The sequence below is a fragment of the Lampetra planeri genome, chromosome 2 (assembly GCF_965212315.1).
Source record: "Lampetra planeri chromosome 2, kcLamPlan1.2.h2, whole genome shotgun sequence".
Lineage (NCBI taxonomy): Eukaryota > Metazoa > Chordata > Hyperoartia > Petromyzontiformes > Petromyzontidae > Lampetra > Lampetra planeri.
In genome coordinates this window covers 8,644,158-8,661,589 of record NC_136108.1, presented here as the reverse complement: position 1 = coordinate 8,661,589, position 17,432 = coordinate 8,644,158, and the positions used below count along the sequence as shown (strand labels likewise).

The window sequence follows — 17,432 nt, the reverse complement described above, 5'->3', positions numbered from 1 at the left end:
ACGCACTACATGATAAATATGCTCCATTTCAATGCTGTCGATATTCTACTGCTTGTGACTATGGAATCGATCATATTAATTGCGCGGCTATTTATTTATATACATGTACTGCACGTTCCATTCTGGCCGGATCGTGTGTGCGAATGTGTGCTCTGGTCTGGCGGGCAAACCACGTGCAGTGAACTATTGCACGCTCCTCTTTGCTGTGCCTGATTTAGTTGTGCAGTACAGATGTTTGATTTCTGGCAATATATGTAACACACGTATTCAATATACAAGGACATTAGCTACGTTACTGTTTTTTTATGTTGCCAATAATTAAGGATATTCTCAATAAGTTGATGAAATATATTGTCTAAAATCCATATATATATCAACCCATACGGTTTACCCGTATTCTTGTCCGCGAAAATAGGGTTTTCAGGTCCATACGGCGTGCAGCCGTTTCCATACGGGCAAAAAAATAGTCTGTGTTTTTCCCTTGTGATGGGACTTTGTAGGATAAACATTGAGATTTATAAGGGCACGGGGTGACCAATAAGGTCTGGATTGGTCTGTAATAAGTTAGGCACTGATAAGGGCTTGACAGGTGTGATTAAATCAAACATATAAAGAAGAAAACAGCACGTAAAATGCCATAAGGATAACTAGTGCAAAAATATTGTTGTTATTTAAAAACAGATATTTGACAAGTTTGTTTAACCAGAGAGCAGGTTAATCTCATTTTCAAGAGTGATCTGAGTCAAAGGACAAAAATAATCAAATAAAGTACCTGGACTGTAATAACAGCCAAATAAAATGTGCACACTTGCAAATTAGACGTATCATGGTCTCTTGAGTTCTCCCCGTAGTTAAACAAAATAAGGCAAGTACATGCTTTAGAAATTCAACTGTGTGCTCACAGAATCCCCAAAAGCTGGTGAGAATGCATAAATGTGGGAGCAGACGGGAGACCATCCATCAGTGGATAGATCATCGCTGATGATAATCGAGGTTCACTACAAATGTGTTAATTTTAGATTTTATTGTTAATTATTAGCTTAACAGTTAAATGCTTTTGCAATAATTGACTTACACATCACACAATTGGAAACTGCATCAGGTGTAAAGCGCGAGGTTCTGAAATTCCTTGCCTCTGTTGGCAACAGGGCCTTCACGACAGAGAGCGCTAGAAATCCGTCTAGAGACGAGACTATTTTGTCTACTCTGCCATGCTGGCCAGAGATGAGAGGACCCACACTTTACCCCACCACATGCTATATCTGCCGATTGACTGTGGTGTACCCATCAATACTCTGGGTGGACAGAGGCGGGGGCGATTTAAGAAACGTACCCAGGGGCTCAAATATCGTGCTGGGAGTTCAAACTGATGATATCTGCATTGAAATTCCAGTGTGCTCACCATTACATCATGATAGCATCCGAAAACTACACTTGATTAACTTAAATGACATTGGACTCCCTAACACGATTCACATTCACACATTTCATTTTGGCAGGTGCAGTTTGATGGTTCTCACAGATCCGGCATGCTATACTCACACTAGTCACGTGACATTGATGTTGGTTATTCGTGGTAGATTGATTTTTATGACCTTTGTATAACAGATATTTGATCTGTGATCCAGCCTTTTTGACACCAAGGGTTGATGAATCACTAAGATATTTGTGGAGCTTCTAAACCCGCTGGCCTGCGAGATGGCCAAAATGTGACTGTACAGCAAATATGTTCGTGAACCAATTTCTGTGGAGGGGTTTCTCATAATTTTAATTCACAATAAGCAAAACACTCAATAGATAACTGTAAATTGCTCAAATATCACCATACAGGACTCTCCTGAAAATAAATCTTTAGACTGAGTCCTTCTAGCGAAAATGTATTGGTATAATTATAATAAAAACGAAATCTCATTATTTAAATTGAAACAACAAAAACAGCATGTGAGACGTAAACCAAAAATAGCATAACAAATTTCGTGATTAAATATGATATATTAGATTTAAGACAAAGTTTTCCTTAATTGAATGTATTTCTTTCATTAAAAAAATACTTTTCTCAAAATAAAAGATATGACTTGAAATGTTTTTGTTATATATACATCAATCCCTCACCAACCACGTGCGTTTCATCCGCCGTAAATATGCATCCACGGTTTTCCTTCGGCATACCAATTTACTAACCGCGGTATGGAGTTTTTTGTATCCGCGGTTGAGCACGGAGACCGGCACTTGTGATTTCAAATCATCCACATCTCTTTTCCCTCCGTGCATCGTCTCATCTCCCAGCACCCACCACCGCTCTCTTCCCACCAGCCAGAGGTCGCAACTGGGTACCCGATACCCGTACCCTACCCGATACCCGGCTACCCGTACCCGGCCAGGTACGGGTACCCGTTTGCGACCCTGGTGCGGCCGGGTACGGGTACGGGTAGGCCGTTAGTCACTGGTGAGTAACCGTTTGTCACTCATTTTGGGTAGGGTACGGGTAGGGAACGGGTACCCGTACCCGGCCGGGTACGGGTACGGGTACCCATTTGCGACCCTGGTGCGGCCGGGTACAGGTACGGGTAAGGAATCAAAACCCGTTTGCGACCTCTGCCACCAGCACGTCGAGGGTGCCCAAAGCCCTTCTTCGTTCAAGCAACCACCATTAGCTGATCATCAGCGCCATCGTCGTCACCACGGACTTCAACCCTCAGTATGCTATTTGTGTTTAGTGAAGGAACAGGCAACTTGGGCTTCGACGAGTGTGACCGCGCCCATGGTTGCTCTAATCCCCTATTTCCCTATAGGCGTTCATATAGCCAACCGCTGTTTTTGCCAACCACGCCGGATTTCAGGAACGTACCTTCGCGGTTTGGCGAGGGATTGTTGTATTTAAAAGGTATATTTTATTTCTCCAAATAATATCTTCACCCGCCACCTACGGAGTTCAGAGCGCGGCAGCCGGAGTGTAGCGGTTCAGGAGACGCTGAGCCTCCCTCCGTCCGCTCATAAGCGCTCCGTGTGTGGTCGTGTAGAAGTTCACGTCCGTCGCCTCGCCTGCGAACAGCACCTGCAGGGAGGTCAGACACAAGGCAAAGTAATTTAGTGCTCATTCACATTTCAAGTATCAAGTTCATTTTAATTACCTCGTCATGCGTAACCATGTTGCCCGCCGTGTGACTCGTGTAAGTGTGTATTGCCTGTCATATGCATGATTTATGACGCATTTGTAAAGTTTGGTAAAAGCCGGGGTTTAATTTCAGCGGGTCTGTCTGGGCTGGCAGCCAAGAAAATATGTCTACTCTTGGTACACCACGTTCTCTGTGCCTCTTGCGTTGGCTGAGGATACTAATCATGTGCCTAATCCGGTCTACCAACGACCCGGAAAATCTTCAGTGAAAAATGAATCCCTCGTCGAAGCTCTATCATTATCGGTGCTCATACATTTGTCAATGCCCCTTGCAGCTTTGCTCACTGGGCAGCCGCGCTGATCGCCTACCCCTCAAGGCCATGGTGCACATTCAAGGAAATATTCACTGGCGGTTGTCACCAGAGGTGTGGACTCGAGTCATGCGACTTGGACTCGAGTCAGACTCGAGTCATGATTTTGATGACTTCAGACTCGACTTGGACTTGCCTCATCTTTGACTCGACTTGACTCGGGACTCGAGAGCAAAGACTTGAGACTTACTTGTGACTTGCACAACAATGACTTTGTCCCACCTCAGAGGTGTGGACTCGAGTCATGCGACTTGGACTCGAGTCAGACTCGAGTCATGATTTTGATGACTTCAGACTCGACTTGGACTTGCCTCATCTTTGACTCGACTTGACTCGGGACTCGAGAGCAAAGACTTGAGACTTACTTGTGACTTGCACAACAATGACTTTGTCCCACCTCAGAGGTGTGGACTCGAGTCATGCGACTTGGACTCGAGTCAGACTCGAGTCATGATTTTGATGACTTCAGACTCGACTTGGACTTGCCTCATCTTTGACTCGACTTGACTCGGGACTCGAGAGCAAAGACTTGAGACTTACTTGTGACTTGCACAACAATGACTTTGTCCCACCTCAGAGGTGTGGACTCGAGTCATGCGACTTGGACTCGAGTCAGACTCGAGTCATGATTTTGATGACTTCAGACTCGACTTGGACTTGCCTCATCTTTGACTCGACTTGACTCGGGACTCGAGAGCAAAGACTTGAGACTTACTTGTGACTTGCACAACAATGACTTTGTCCCACCTCAGAGGTGTGGACTCGAGTCATGCGACTTGGACTCGAGTCAGACTCGAGTCATGATTTTGATGACTTCAGACTCGACTTGGACTTGCCTCATCTTTGACTCGACTTGACTCGGGACTCGAGAGCAAAGACTTGAGACTTACTTGTGACTTGCACAACAATGACTTTGTCCCACCTCAGAGGTGTGGACTCGAGTCATGCGACTTGGACTCGAGTCAGACTCGAGTCATGATTTTGATGACTTCAGACTCGACTTGGACTTGCCTCATCTTTGACTCGACTTGACTCGGGACTCGAGAGCAAAGACTTGAGACTTACTTGTGACTTGCATAACAATGACTTTGTCCCACCTCTGGTTGTCACTGTGATATTTGCAGCACTGTTTTCTTTTTTAAATGTAGCTGTTGAAATTTGGAAAGATCTGAAGGCTTCTCCTCCGATGGCAAATTCCAATGAGCTTACAGACAGAGGTCACGTGACTCTCCGATGTTACGTGCTCTGTACTACCCAACACTATTCATCAAACATACTTTTTTTAACCCCTGGCAAATGAGGTTCCAATGGTGTAAATGCTTACCCCGAGCTCTCATACTCTGATGGTGCATTGTCTTTGAGTTGTGCGCCTTTTGGCGTCATCTGGTCCAATCCATGCGAGACTAGGCTCTAAGGAAAGCTGTCTCGGGTGTGGACCAATCAACTTCAAGGACAGTGCATATATTATCAGAGTTATTTTGTTTGCATTATGGCTGCAGGTATTGTGGTCTATGCAAACATGACTCCTTGTAAAAAAGGTGTCAGTTTTGTTGCCAGATAGAAGGGTAAAAAAACAATTATCATACTTTTTAAATTGGCTACATAGAACTCCGTCACTCTCTGCCATTGCCGTACCAATAGTTGTAGTTGCGCATAGTAAATGTGTTGCTGGTGACAGTTGCTAATGACAATTACCCTAACTTTTCCTCAGTTCACGGATAAATATGTGCATGTGTATAGGGCGCTTGAATGCCTCAGCAACTCAAGGCGCTTGACGTCACTCCTGCAGTCGAGCTAAGGGGGGTGGCCCTTGTGGGAGCAGCAGTCTCTGTGTGGCGGAGCCAAGTAAGACACAGCAGCGGCCTGAAAATGGACATCGGTCTGCCAGTCGGGGGCAATTATCTTGAGGCTGGGTGGCAATGTGCAGGTTGTTAAAACTATTCATCTATTTTTTTTATTTTATCAGCTAAAGCCCACAGAGCTATATAGCACATTTCCGGGAGGGACTTGACCACAAATGATAAGTCAATGAAACGGCTCATCCTGTGGACATTAGCAGCCAACTACTCTCAACATATGAGGAAGTAAAAAACAGAGAACCCGGAGAAAAATGCACGCGACCATGGGGACAGAGTCATGCAAACTCCAAATATAGAGAAGGTGTCAGGGTTGGGATCGAACCCACGACCATTCTGTATACCAGGCAAGGGAGTTAACATCTCGCCACTGCGATGCCCCAATGTGAGAAGCGACAACTACAATGGGGGGCCTGTCTAGGAGGTGGGTGGAGTGGGATTGTTGAGGGAGGGGTATTTTGGGGTCTCGCCTGGGGGTCTCTGCGCCCAGGTACAGGCTCGGCCAGGGCTTGCTGCTCCGTGCGCGCGTTCACCCCGAGAGGGATGTAGGTGTAGGCGCCCTGGAAGAAGCGATCCTTGTTCCACGTGGTCACCAGCACCTGCACCAGCCGGCTCACGGGCAGCCGCGTGAATTGCCGCAGCAACCTGCGAAGAAGCAAGTGCGCACAGAGTCCTCAACCCCACCTACACGTATAGCTCTTGTAGCTACGCAACTAACTCATTCCGTCCGGAATGAGTTATAGTAGGATTTGTTTATTAGCAATGTATATTTTTGAATAACGGTCATGATGAATGACTGGGTGGCTCAGGGTATCAACAATAACAAAAACCGCCATTCGCTACTAAGTGGCGGCGACATCACCACAGCGCTTGTGCCAGGCTATGTGCACTTTCAGGACAGAGCACGAATCCAGCATCGCTGAGATCCCTGGGTTTGTAGCCGGCATTCAGCTACCCATAATTGTTATTCTTAGGGTTTTTCGGTAAAGTCACGTAGGTAAAAATTTAAAATTAATAAAAGTAAAATAAAAATAAAATAAAAATCACGTGATACAGCAATCGTGCTGTGACGGTTCCACCTGAAGACGGAAGCTTGTGTTGTCTCCGAAACGTCGTGATTTTTATTTTATTTTACTTTTATTAATTTTTCTTTTTTACCTACGTGACTTTACCGAAAAAAACCTAAGAATATGAATCCTTGCAGTCACAAAAGCTTCAAATCTAGAATTACCCATAATTGTTTTAAGCCAAGTTCTCAAGTGAAGAAAGTAGATGGTCACTGCTCAGTCAGTCACCGTTTTTTTGTTATTTAATTTTGATGAATTGCAGCTTTAAATATAAATTCTATGAAACATGTTATACACATTTATAATAGAGGTTTTTGTTTGGTTATATCGCGTAAACATATATAATGTCGTTAAAACCCGCCACCACCCGACACAGCCAACTAGTGAGGGTTGTCACGTAAACAGAACGTGGCCAATTCGTCACTAGTACAGCACACCGGTGTGTTGGAGAGCCAAGCCACAACATTTACAAACTGAGTACGACGTTTTGCCAGTAATTACAACGAGTTCATCAGGCGACAGTCGGATTTGTGGAGAAGTCTAACTGTTTCGTTCCTTATATAGAGGCGTCGATGTGGTGACCACGCTTCTGTGCTCTTGCACAAAGTGTGGGGGGGTTATTGAGGCAAAGTCCATTATGCATGTGCATTATGCGAGCCCTTTGAACGTGTCCTTCCTGTCTATTGTGTTTATTAAAATAGCCCTACCAACGGTAATCCCTATTGAAGCACGCTGCCCTTTGTAGGCATGCATTTAAATAATGTATTGTTTGATTATTCGCTTCCACTAAGACGGTAGCTTTCCGAACGGTTAAAGTTATTTTGATTTCTTCCAATTTAGATAGATTCTCTAATTAGTCTTGGCCAGTAATAGCTAGTTTTGCACAACACTTCAATGTGATCAAAATCAATTGAGTTACAACAAGGACACTCAATTGATTTTGATAATGTTGTTGTCCTTGTTGGACACTCAATTGATTTTGATAATGCTGAAGTTTTGTGCAAAACTAGCTACTACTGGCCAAGACTAATGAGAGAATGTATCGAAATTGAAAGAAATTAAAATAACAAACGCTCTGGTTCTTTCGGTAAAGTCACGTAGATAGAAAACATAATTAAAGAAAACACCACGTTTCGGTCAGGTGAGAAAATGATCTGCTGTTGTGTCTTTATATAGGCACGGGGGGGAAGGCGTGAAGCGAAGGGTGGGGGCTGGCACAGGGGGAAGAGGGGGAGGGTTTGTAGCGTGCAAGGACGGATGGGGCTGGAGAAATTAGCAAGTAAAGGAGCTCGAATTAGTAATCGGACAACGACAACCGCGTGGGTGAGTGAAAATCAGAGCAGTGAAAACTTGGCGCGGTTTATCACATCCTTCCAATGATTGCTCAATCTGAATCCATCTTCTCGATTCAAGTTTTGTCTGTGTTTGTATATCTGGATGGCTTCATGAACAAATCTCTGATGGTGGCCCGAGGGTTTGCAGAGCATCTTGGTCTCGGAGAAAACAATGTCACGTGTGCCTACAGCAGGGGTCGGCAACCTGCGGCTCCGGAGCCGCATGCGGCTCTTTTGAACCTTGACCGCGGCTCCGGGGCGGATGCTAGCGAGGGGAGGAGGCGCACTGTGACACCTGCTCTGGCGTTGCCGCTGCTGACAGGTCGCCGCTCAGCTCCACACTGCCCGCCCGGTGACAGGCAATAACGTTGCCGTTGCTTTGTCACATGTTTGGAAGAAGTAAAAACCTTCCTGGGCAGCAAAGAGCTCACCTTTGCTGAGCTGGAACAGCCAGAGTGGCTGGAAAAATTACATTTTATGGTAGACATGACAGCACATCTAAACACGCTAAATACAACCCTTCAGGGGAAAGGAGGCACAGCCCTGCACATGCTGGAGGAGGTTTTGGCATTCGAGCGCAAGTTGACAGTGTTTGTCAAAGATTTACAGAGAGGTACACTGTCTCACTTTTCCTCTTTGAGAGAGTTCAAACAAAGTCATGATACGATAAATTTGGAATATTTCAAGTCTGCAATCACCACAATGCAAAGTTCGTTTGGGAAACGATTCTGTGAGTTCAGAGAGGAAAAAACGACATTATCCTTCCCTGTCACTCCCCTGGCGATCGATCCATCCCTATTGAATATGACTGCATTTGCAGGTGTAAGTCAACCTGATCTTGAGATGGAACTGGCTGATATAGCCGACAAAGATATATGGGTGTCCAAGTTCAAATGCTTGACCGCTACTCTTGAGGATGTTGCCCGTCAGAAGGCCATTCTGGCTCAGAATCATAAATGGAGTGATATTGAAAACCTTCCCAAACAGGACAAACTTGTATTCGAAACATGGAATGCCATCCCCAACACTTATATAAACATGAAAAAGTATGCATTTGGAGTCCTGTCGATCTTCGGCTCCACATATGTATGTGAGCAGGTCTTCTCCAACATGAACTATATTAAAAACAAACATCGATCACGCCTCACAGATGACAGCTTGCAAGCCTGTGTGAAAATGAAGGTGACGTCTTACAGCCCTGATGTGCAGACACTGTGCACTGAGGTTCAGGAGCAAAAATCCCATTAACCAGGTAATTTAGCTATTAATTTGCAAAAATATATTTTACATTGTTAAGTGAAAAAGTCCTTTTTTTATTCAGATTGACAGCTGACTGCACGATCCTGTATATAGCAATAAGGTAAGAAACAATATATGCAGTGTTATATTTGTTTTAATAGTTGCAATGGTTTTGCGGCTCCCAGTTTGTTTTTTCCTTCGGAAACGGGTCCAAGTGGCTCTTTATGTCTTAAAGGTTGCAGACCCCTGGCCTACAGCATTGAAACAATGATCCGCCACGGCCGACAGCAGTTCATTTTCTCACCTACCTACGTGACTTTACCGAAAGAACAAGAGAGTATGGATACCTGCAGTCACGAAAGCTTCAAATCAAATCAAAATAACTTTAACCGTTCGGATAGCTACCGTCTTAGTGCTGCGTGGAAGCGAATCAGCACATAATAAATTATTTAAATGCATGCCTGCACAGGGCAGCGTACTTCAATAGGGATTACCGTTGGTCGGACTATTTAATAAACACAACATACAGGAAGGGCCAGTTCAAAGCGCCCGCATAATGCACATGCATAATGGGTGTTGCCTCAATAATCCCCCCCCCCCCCCCCACATTGTGCAAGAGCGCAGAAGCGTGGTCACCACATCTACGCCTCTATATAAGGAACGAAACAGATAGACTTCTCCACAAATCTGGCTGTCGCCTGATGAAGCTAGTTGTAATTATTGGCGAAACGGCGTACTCAGATTGTAAATGTTGTGTCTTGGCTCTCCAACACACCGTTAGTGCTGTACTAGTGACGAATTGGCCACGTTCTGTTTTCGTGACAACCGTCACTAGTTTGCTGTGTCGGGTGGCGGGTTTTAACGACATATTCATATATTTACGCGCTCTAACCCAAAAAACCCTCGATTATGGATGATATTGGTCGCGAAAGCTTACGTGTTAAACATTTCTTCGACTGCTATGCGAAGCGCATCTCAGGAGTGAAGTGCACACGGAAGCGTGCCCCCTCAATGTGGATAAAATTGTCACTTGAAGCAACATCATGAATAAAATAGCAGCCTCCATCCTCCATCAAAATAGGAGGCAAAATGATTCAATGCGTGTTGACTGATTGAAACACACTCGTAACTTGGGCAGATATCAAGCCCTATTAATATCGCGATGGGTAACGTCTCCGCGCTGCCTGTGCCAGGCTATGTGCATTACACACACAAACGCGCTTGCGATAGAGCCATGCTCGTTACCTCACACACACGTCCCCCACCACGCTTGACTCCAGCGTGTCCATGTGCCGTGCCTCCCTGCCGGTCACCCAGCCGCACAGCACGTTCGGGTGCCGTGCCACCGAGTTGAAGCCGGTGATCTTCTTGTACCAGCTGTCTTGCCACGAGCCTGCAGCTGTGGCAGATCCTCCTTCCGTACCTGCTGGGACCTCCAACGTCCTGTCGTGCATGGCTCTATCCTCTGGCCCCTCGTTCCACACGAACTGCATACTGTCCCAACCGTGCGGCCAGAAGGGGCTCTCGAACTCCAGGAAGATCTTGCTGACAGCGCCGAAGCCCAGGCGCTCGATGGCCCTCAGCTTCCTCGGTGGCAGCGGCGGATGGAACATGGAGGCCCCGTTGGTCTGCGGGGAGGGTGCGTTGGACAGGTCACAATTGAGGAGGCAGTGCTGTCTGCTGCGCGTATAAGATGTGGCTGTTGGTGTCGACGTCTAAACAAATGGACTTTTGCCACTTCTTACCTGCTAGTCACAATAGGGTTTATACTGTGTTTCTTAATTACGAGGGTGTTTCAATAACGAAATATACTATTTAATGATTGTGTAACCTGTTATGGAGATTTACGTGAGAAAACATGCATAGTGATATGATACAAAAAATATCGTGGCACCCTTGCATGAATGTACATTACAAGAACAGACCATTGTGAGTTGTTTTTTTCCTCCCCTGAGAGTATAAGACAAATGATATTTATCAAAGAATAAATGTCAAATATGGTGACTGAATTTTGCAACACTTACACATGGGTGGTACATCTGCAATGAGGATGGGAGCATGTTTGCGATGATAGAAGTGCTAGGGCACGTGATGCTTCAACTTCAGCCAACATAGCTCGTGTCGAGAGTTGATTTTGAGTGGCAGATGAGCACATATCATTGATCATAGGGAAGAGTGGCAACGATTCATTCAATAATCTATGACAAGTTGAATTTCCAAAAAATGTGTCCGTTGGGTCTTCTAAAATGTTAACATAAGACCCTAATATTCTTTGGGTCTTTCGGTAAAGTCACGTAGATAGGTTCAAAGAAAATACCCAAAAACTACGACGTTTCGATCACAAGGCAAGCGATAGTCATCTGGAGGAAGACCTTAAAGCAAACAGGATGTGCGTTTATCGATTAACCAAAAGCCCCCCCCTCCCCCCCATGAGAGCTATGAATTGAGGAAGTACAGCACATGGCTACCCCTCCATCTGTGTAAAGGCTTCTATCCACCCACCTACCCCCTATATAATTACGGACATCGTTATTATTATGAGCACAGTATTAATTCAGTGTTATTATCGAGTGGTGAGCTAGAGGACCTTCAGGTATCCCAGCGACACTGTGACGATGACGTGATCGGCGTGGAACTCCGATCCATCCTCGCACACGACCCGCACTGGGTGGGCACCTGCGCCTCCCTCGGCTGCGGTCTGTTCTGTGCGGAGGCCCCAGTGGATGGAGGACACCGCCTTGTTGAAGATCACGCTGCCCGCGGGCAGGCGATCCACCAGCGTGTCCACGATGGCGCTGAATCCGCGGGGCCCCAGCGAATTGAAGAAGCGGCCCTCAAACCCCGAGTAGTGACCCAGCTCCGAGAGGTTGAAGTCGTACATGGAGGAGCACGCTTCGTCCGTGCACTCGATGCGCTTGCACCACTCGAACACGCCTTTGCTCGCCTCGTCCCAGGATCCGGACGATGACGACGAGAAGAATTTTTCATCCAGGAAGTCTCCCACGCTCCTGTGACCTGCTGCGGCGGAAGGAGCCTCGGTGCCGCCAGTGCCCCCGTACACTCTGTCGGTCTCTCCGAAAGCGTCGCCCATGATCTCGCTGAAACGCTTGCAGACCTCAGACACTGTGCCCGAGGGCAGTCGCTCTCCGCGTTCCGTGAAGAAGTGGTCCACGTCTGGCAGGTAGCAGCTCGGCTCGCACATGCGGTACTCCTCGTGGTCATCCCGGTCCTTCTGTTGATCCCCTCCATCCTGGCCGCTAGCCCTGCCAGTGGCCAGCAGTCCGTGCGTCTGGGCGAGCCGGTACAGAGGGTTTCCATTCTCCCCGTGGATCCACGCAGCGCCCAGCTCGGCGGCGTGCCCCAGACGGAATGGCCGAGCCGTGTGGACGCGACCTCCGGCTCGCTCGAGCGCCTCCAGCACCAACAGCTTGGGTCCCCGCACGCCACTCTTGGCCAGGGTCACTGCGGCTCCGAGTCCCGCTAATCCGCAGCCGATGATGAGGATTCGCGGTCCGCTGCGTGGCCACGGGCGAACAATTCCCCCCGTCGCCTCCACATCTGAAAGGTCAAACACGAAAAAAGTAAAGTGGCCGGGTGGGCCAGAGGTCAGAGACGCTGAGCTGGCACCACTGCGCCAGGGCTCCCTCACAATACTCTGAAAGGTGTTAAAGGTGCAACCGTGCGATTTCTTACTCAGGCCATTTCTGGTTCAAGGACTACAGGGAGCTCTAGACAGCCCCTCTGGAGGGTTTTCGGCCTTCTTTTCCACACATGTTCTGTTGCCAGAAAAAAGGGGAAAACCGATTCCCATATTTTGGTACTGGCAAAGGAGGTCCCGTGAGTATGTATGTTGAACTTCTTTCGCACCGCACGTAGTAAACCGTGCTACTCTGAGGTTCGAAATCGGAGGTATGTCGCCTATATACAGTAAACCCTCTCTATCCGCGTGGTTTACGTTCGCGAAGACGCTCGCAAATGCAGAATTCGTGAATGCAGAAACCTTGTTCCAAAAGTTTAATAACAATGACTACAAGAAAATAATAAATTATCAGTGACAATTTTTGTTTGAATTACCCTTGATGACGATTTGACGACGATGGGGTTGGTGGTGGTGAGGAATTCATGAGGATGACTCCTTCGGGAGATGCACGGTGTTTGGTAAAACAACGCAGCACATCTGTTATCATTTTAGCCCTCGCGTGAGCGCTAGCAACAACACTTTTCCCTGATCGCTTTCGTTTTAAGGGACCTCACACTCGACTCGTTAATACCAAAGCATGTATAAACGAGTTGACTGTAAGTTAAAAAAATGCACAATGCAGGAGCGAGTTGAGAGCGGGATTACTATGAGTACGGCGGGTCTCGAGTAGGCATTTCGTGTGTGTTCAAACTCTTTGGTTCTTTCGGTAAAGTAACTCCGTGACCTCACCGAAAGAACCAAAGAGTATGGATTCCTGCAGTCACGAAAGCTTCAAATCAAGTGCGTGTTCATTTACGAACTCGCGCATAGGATTTACAAGTCACGGTGATGTCCCCAACAACGCTTGTGCCAGGCTAGGCGCACGTGTAGTGTGTAAGGGTCGCTGGCGGGGATTCACTGGACAGACCTGAATATTGTTTGGGTGTTTTTGGCACGAATGACGTGATATAAAATACACACGTTTAATTATGATGGCGTAACTGGCTGAGATGACTGGCAGATGCAATACCTGCATCCAGAGCGGTGCCAAAAAGTTGTCACAACACGCAAAGTTTGCCCCTCGGAGTTTTAACAGACTGTTTGGGCGAGTTCTTTTGGGCAGCACTTATAGTATGAAGGCCGACACAGCACACGAGGAGGGGGTGGTTGGTCAGCACAACTCCCGGCCGCCTTTGTCTCCCGAGTTGCGATGTTTACACATCGTAACGGCTACTCGTTTGAGGCTGAGTCGACCCAGGGGAAGCCCCAGGATCGGTTCAAGTAACCCGTCAATGGTGTTGACCGTGAGCGGGAATCGAACTCTGGCTCGCCGGTTTCGTAGCGCGACGCGCTTGACCGCTGCACTGCCGCTCCCCAGTCACTCACTCCCATACACAAACAAAGACAAAGATCCCCCGTATAGCCTGAACAGACTGTTGGGGCAAGTGCACGGCACACGAGGGGGTGGGTGGCCAACAACCACGCCCGGCCCCATTTGTCTCCCTCGTGGCGATGTTTACGCACCGCACCAGGTACTCATTTGAGGCTGAGTCAACCTAGGGGAGGTCCAAGATCGGTTCAGATAATCGTCACCGCTGTTGGCCGTGAGCGGGAATCGAACTCGGGTGGCCCGGGTTCGTAGCGCGGCGCGCTAACCGCTGCACCACCGCTCCCCGCTCCCACGCACGGACACAACGGCACTCACGCACACTCGCTCGTGTGATTTGATTACCTTCGGGACGCTCTCGGAAAACATTTGCGTTCATTTCCGACGTGGAGCCTCGCACGGAACGGTCACAAGACGGGCAGGGAAGCAGACGGGCAGACAAGGAGACAGACAGACAGGCAGGCAGGAAGACAGGCAGGTATAGGTAAACAGGCAGGTAGACAGCCAGGCAGGTAGACAGACAGGCAGACAGGCAGGTAGGTAGTTAGACAGGCAGATAGGCAGGTAGGTAAACAGACAGGTAGTTAGACAGGCAGACAGACAGGCAGACTGACAGAGCGAAATGCGGGCAGATAGCAAGAGTGACAGGAAATCAAGATGACAGGCAGACGGACAAGTAGATCAATAGAGACAGGCGGATAGATAGACACACACACACACACACAGCACACGTACACACAAAACTCCACACGGACAGACGCGCACAGAGAGACACCGAGGCGCGCGCGCGCGCACAGAGACGCCGGCTCTGACAAGGAAGCTGACGCGGGCGTCTTTGGTGAGCTGGCACGCCGCTATATTTAACCCCTTTGTGCCGCTCGAGTTTTCCACTCCGTGAAGCCCGTTAAAGACGGGCGGTGCAAAGTGCGCGGCGCGCGACCACGTTGGGGCCAAGAGACCATGGTCCAACACGGGCCCTGACCAATCTCTTCACGGGAGCAGTGATAAACGACGAATGCACGCACGCACGTCCACGCACGTACGCACACGCACACACGTGCATACACATACATATAACTCCCGTTCGCCACTAAGGGGCCGTTCATAATTGACGTCACGCGATTTTGGACGATTTTTTACCTCCCCCCCCCTTCGTCACACGACGTCACAAAAAGTCAGACCCCCCCCCCCCTCAAATATGACGTCACAAAGCTCTGCCCCCTCCCCTCCCCCCCCAAAAATAAAACATGCTTCAAATCGCTTTAAACTATTGTCATTGTAGTGCGTAATTAATGTGGCGCTGCACTCTGATGTTGTAGGAGAAAACATTTAGTAAAAAGTCTATTTAATTAAGTATAACGTGTTGTCTATATTTATTTAAAGTTGCGCCTTTTGATGTGACGTCACATTTCTCAAACCCCCCCCCCCCCTCGTCACACATCATCACAAATGTCAGACCCCCCCCCCCCCCTCGACGTCTCTTGTGCCAGGCGAGATGCACGCTTAGGCCATGTGAAGTGTCCAGGGCTTGCTGTTGGTAAGGGGGTCACGGGTCGGGCCAGGGTAAGATGACTGCCAGATGTACCGTCTGTGCTCCCACCGCTGTACCAACGTGCTGCGTTTTATCAGCCCTGCGCTTCGCTCGTTGTTGTGAGCGACGCTCCTCTGCCCTCTGTTGTTGTTTGAGGGCGACTGCCTCCAGCTGCCCAGTAGCGTCCTTCACGAAAATTCCTCCTCCACCGAAGCCGATCTTGACACTGCTGGTACCAGCCAAGTTTTTCCCAGTAAGGGCGATGGTATCAATGTATATTTCAAGTATAGCAAGTTTCAAGTATTTTTTTAATCTCATTTGGACCATCACTCCTGTACACAGTGGCATGCTATTGTGAATGACATCACAGGATCCTTCACATGCATTGCGTAGCAGACCGTGAGTAGTATGTTTGTGGTTAAACCACTCGCGTTTAATAACCAGGGCGGCTGCTGTATTCAAACTGTGAATCTACAACAAGCGGCGAGCGTGCGACCGAAAGGCCCCATTAAAGAGGCCATCGCGAACGATGGGATTTCATGGCACCACCAACAACCTCGTCATCGATTCCATCCCTTCTGCCAGATCCTACACACACCCAAACCTCCAGGGCCTTGTCGAGACTTCTGATCTTGCTTGGGCGATGACCGCTGCCAAAGTTCGACTCCTATTCTCGACAAGTGGGATCAAAGTCATGCTGGAGCGGCCTTGGATTCCATAAACATTTACACGAGGTGGTGGGGGGGGGGGGTTAAAAAAATTGGACAATGTCACGAGACACATCTTTCTGTTTAATGTTTGGCAAAATACAGAAACCAAATATCCCATACTTGTATTACTATTGATTGTTAAAAGGTGTTTTTACATTACTTGTTCAGTGCGAATCCAATTAATGTATTTGAAACCCTTCATGCATTTCGTATGTATGTTGAACTTCTTTCGCACCGTACGTCACCAACACCATGCTCATGGGAGGTGCATTGCTAATTTCACTGCAGACCTGCATATTTCTATTCTTTTAAAAGCGAAAGCCTTTTACTGTGACAAATGAATTATGTTCTATTGAGGCATTACATCTAAAAAAAATGATAAAAATTTATCCTTCAGCCTATTGGTTTTCCAGCCAATATTATGAAGCTGCCTGCTGTGTGACCATTATCTTCTTGGCAAGAGCATTCGGTTTGGACTCTCTTGTCCACTCCCCTCCTCCCCGCCCCCCACCCTCCCCTCACTAAAGCTCACACAGCTCCGTGTTTGACCACCAACAGTCGCTTACCTGCGGCGCTAGGCGTGGGGGGAGGGGGGAGAGAGAGGGTCACCTCCGGTGAGTCGTCACGTGACAGCGCGTGCGCCTCGTTGTGAAATCCGCGGTCAAGCTGCAAACTGTGCTAAAGTCGCTCCTGCTCTTCTGCTGACCTCACCGTCTGAAGTAATAACTCAGCCTCGTCGTCCTCCCTGCCGAAGACATCTGCCTTTGACCTTCTGCCTCCTCTCTACACCACTCTGACCTCCCACGAAGCCTCATCCCAATGATATCACCTCTTCTCTCACCCAGCGAGCAATGTTTATACAGCGCGGTCGCTGTGCATTAGAGATGCGGTCGAATTTCGATCATTTGTAGATCCACATCGTGTTACATGTGTAGTGGGTAAATAATTGGAGAACTTCTTCTTGGTTCTTTCGGTAAAGTCACGTAGAAGGGAAATAATAAAATAATAAAAATAAAACATAATCAAATAATTATCACGACGTTTTGGCCACAACGCAAGCAGCCGTCCTCAGGTGAAAAACAGGTCTGTCGAGAAGACAGCGTCTGAAAATAGGGAGAACTTCTTGTGATGCAACACGATATT

The 17,432-nt window shown here is 47.7% G+C and overlaps 1 protein-coding gene across 1 annotated transcript; it reads right to left on the bottom strand.

Moving 5' to 3' along the window:
- Window positions 1-1,009: 1,009 nt before the first annotated feature.
- LOC144726775 (peroxisomal N(1)-acetyl-spermine/spermidine oxidase-like) lies at window positions 1,010-14,993 on the bottom strand. Its single transcript, XM_078605672.1, has 5 exons — window positions 14,394-14,993; window positions 11,570-12,540; window positions 10,228-10,610; window positions 5,813-5,987; window positions 1,010-3,055 (listed from the first exon to the last, which is right to left on the bottom strand). Exons 1-5 carry the CDS (start codon window positions 14,425-14,427, stop codon window positions 2,933-2,935), a joined length of 1,686 nt encoding a protein of 561 aa, XP_078461798.1. The 5' UTR covers window positions 14,428-14,993; the 3' UTR covers window positions 1,010-2,932.
- Window positions 14,994-17,432: the final 2,439 nt, after the last annotated feature.

What these genes read in the sequence shown, in the direction of transcription:
- LOC144726775 (XM_078605672.1), bottom strand. Translation starts at nt 14,427, where the DNA reads ATGAACGCAAATGTTTTCCGAGAGCGTCCCGAAG. An exon ending in TGTCGCTGGGATACCTGAAG is followed by an intron (nt 10,611 to 11,569) that starts GTCCTCTAGCTC and finishes CCCTCCCCGCAG; the next exon opens with ACCAACGGGGCCTCCATGTT. An exon ending in CTGGGCGCAGAGACCCCCAG is followed by an intron (nt 3,056 to 5,812) that starts GCGAGACCCCAA and finishes ACCTCCCTGCAG; the next exon opens with GTGCTGTTCGCAGGCGAGGC.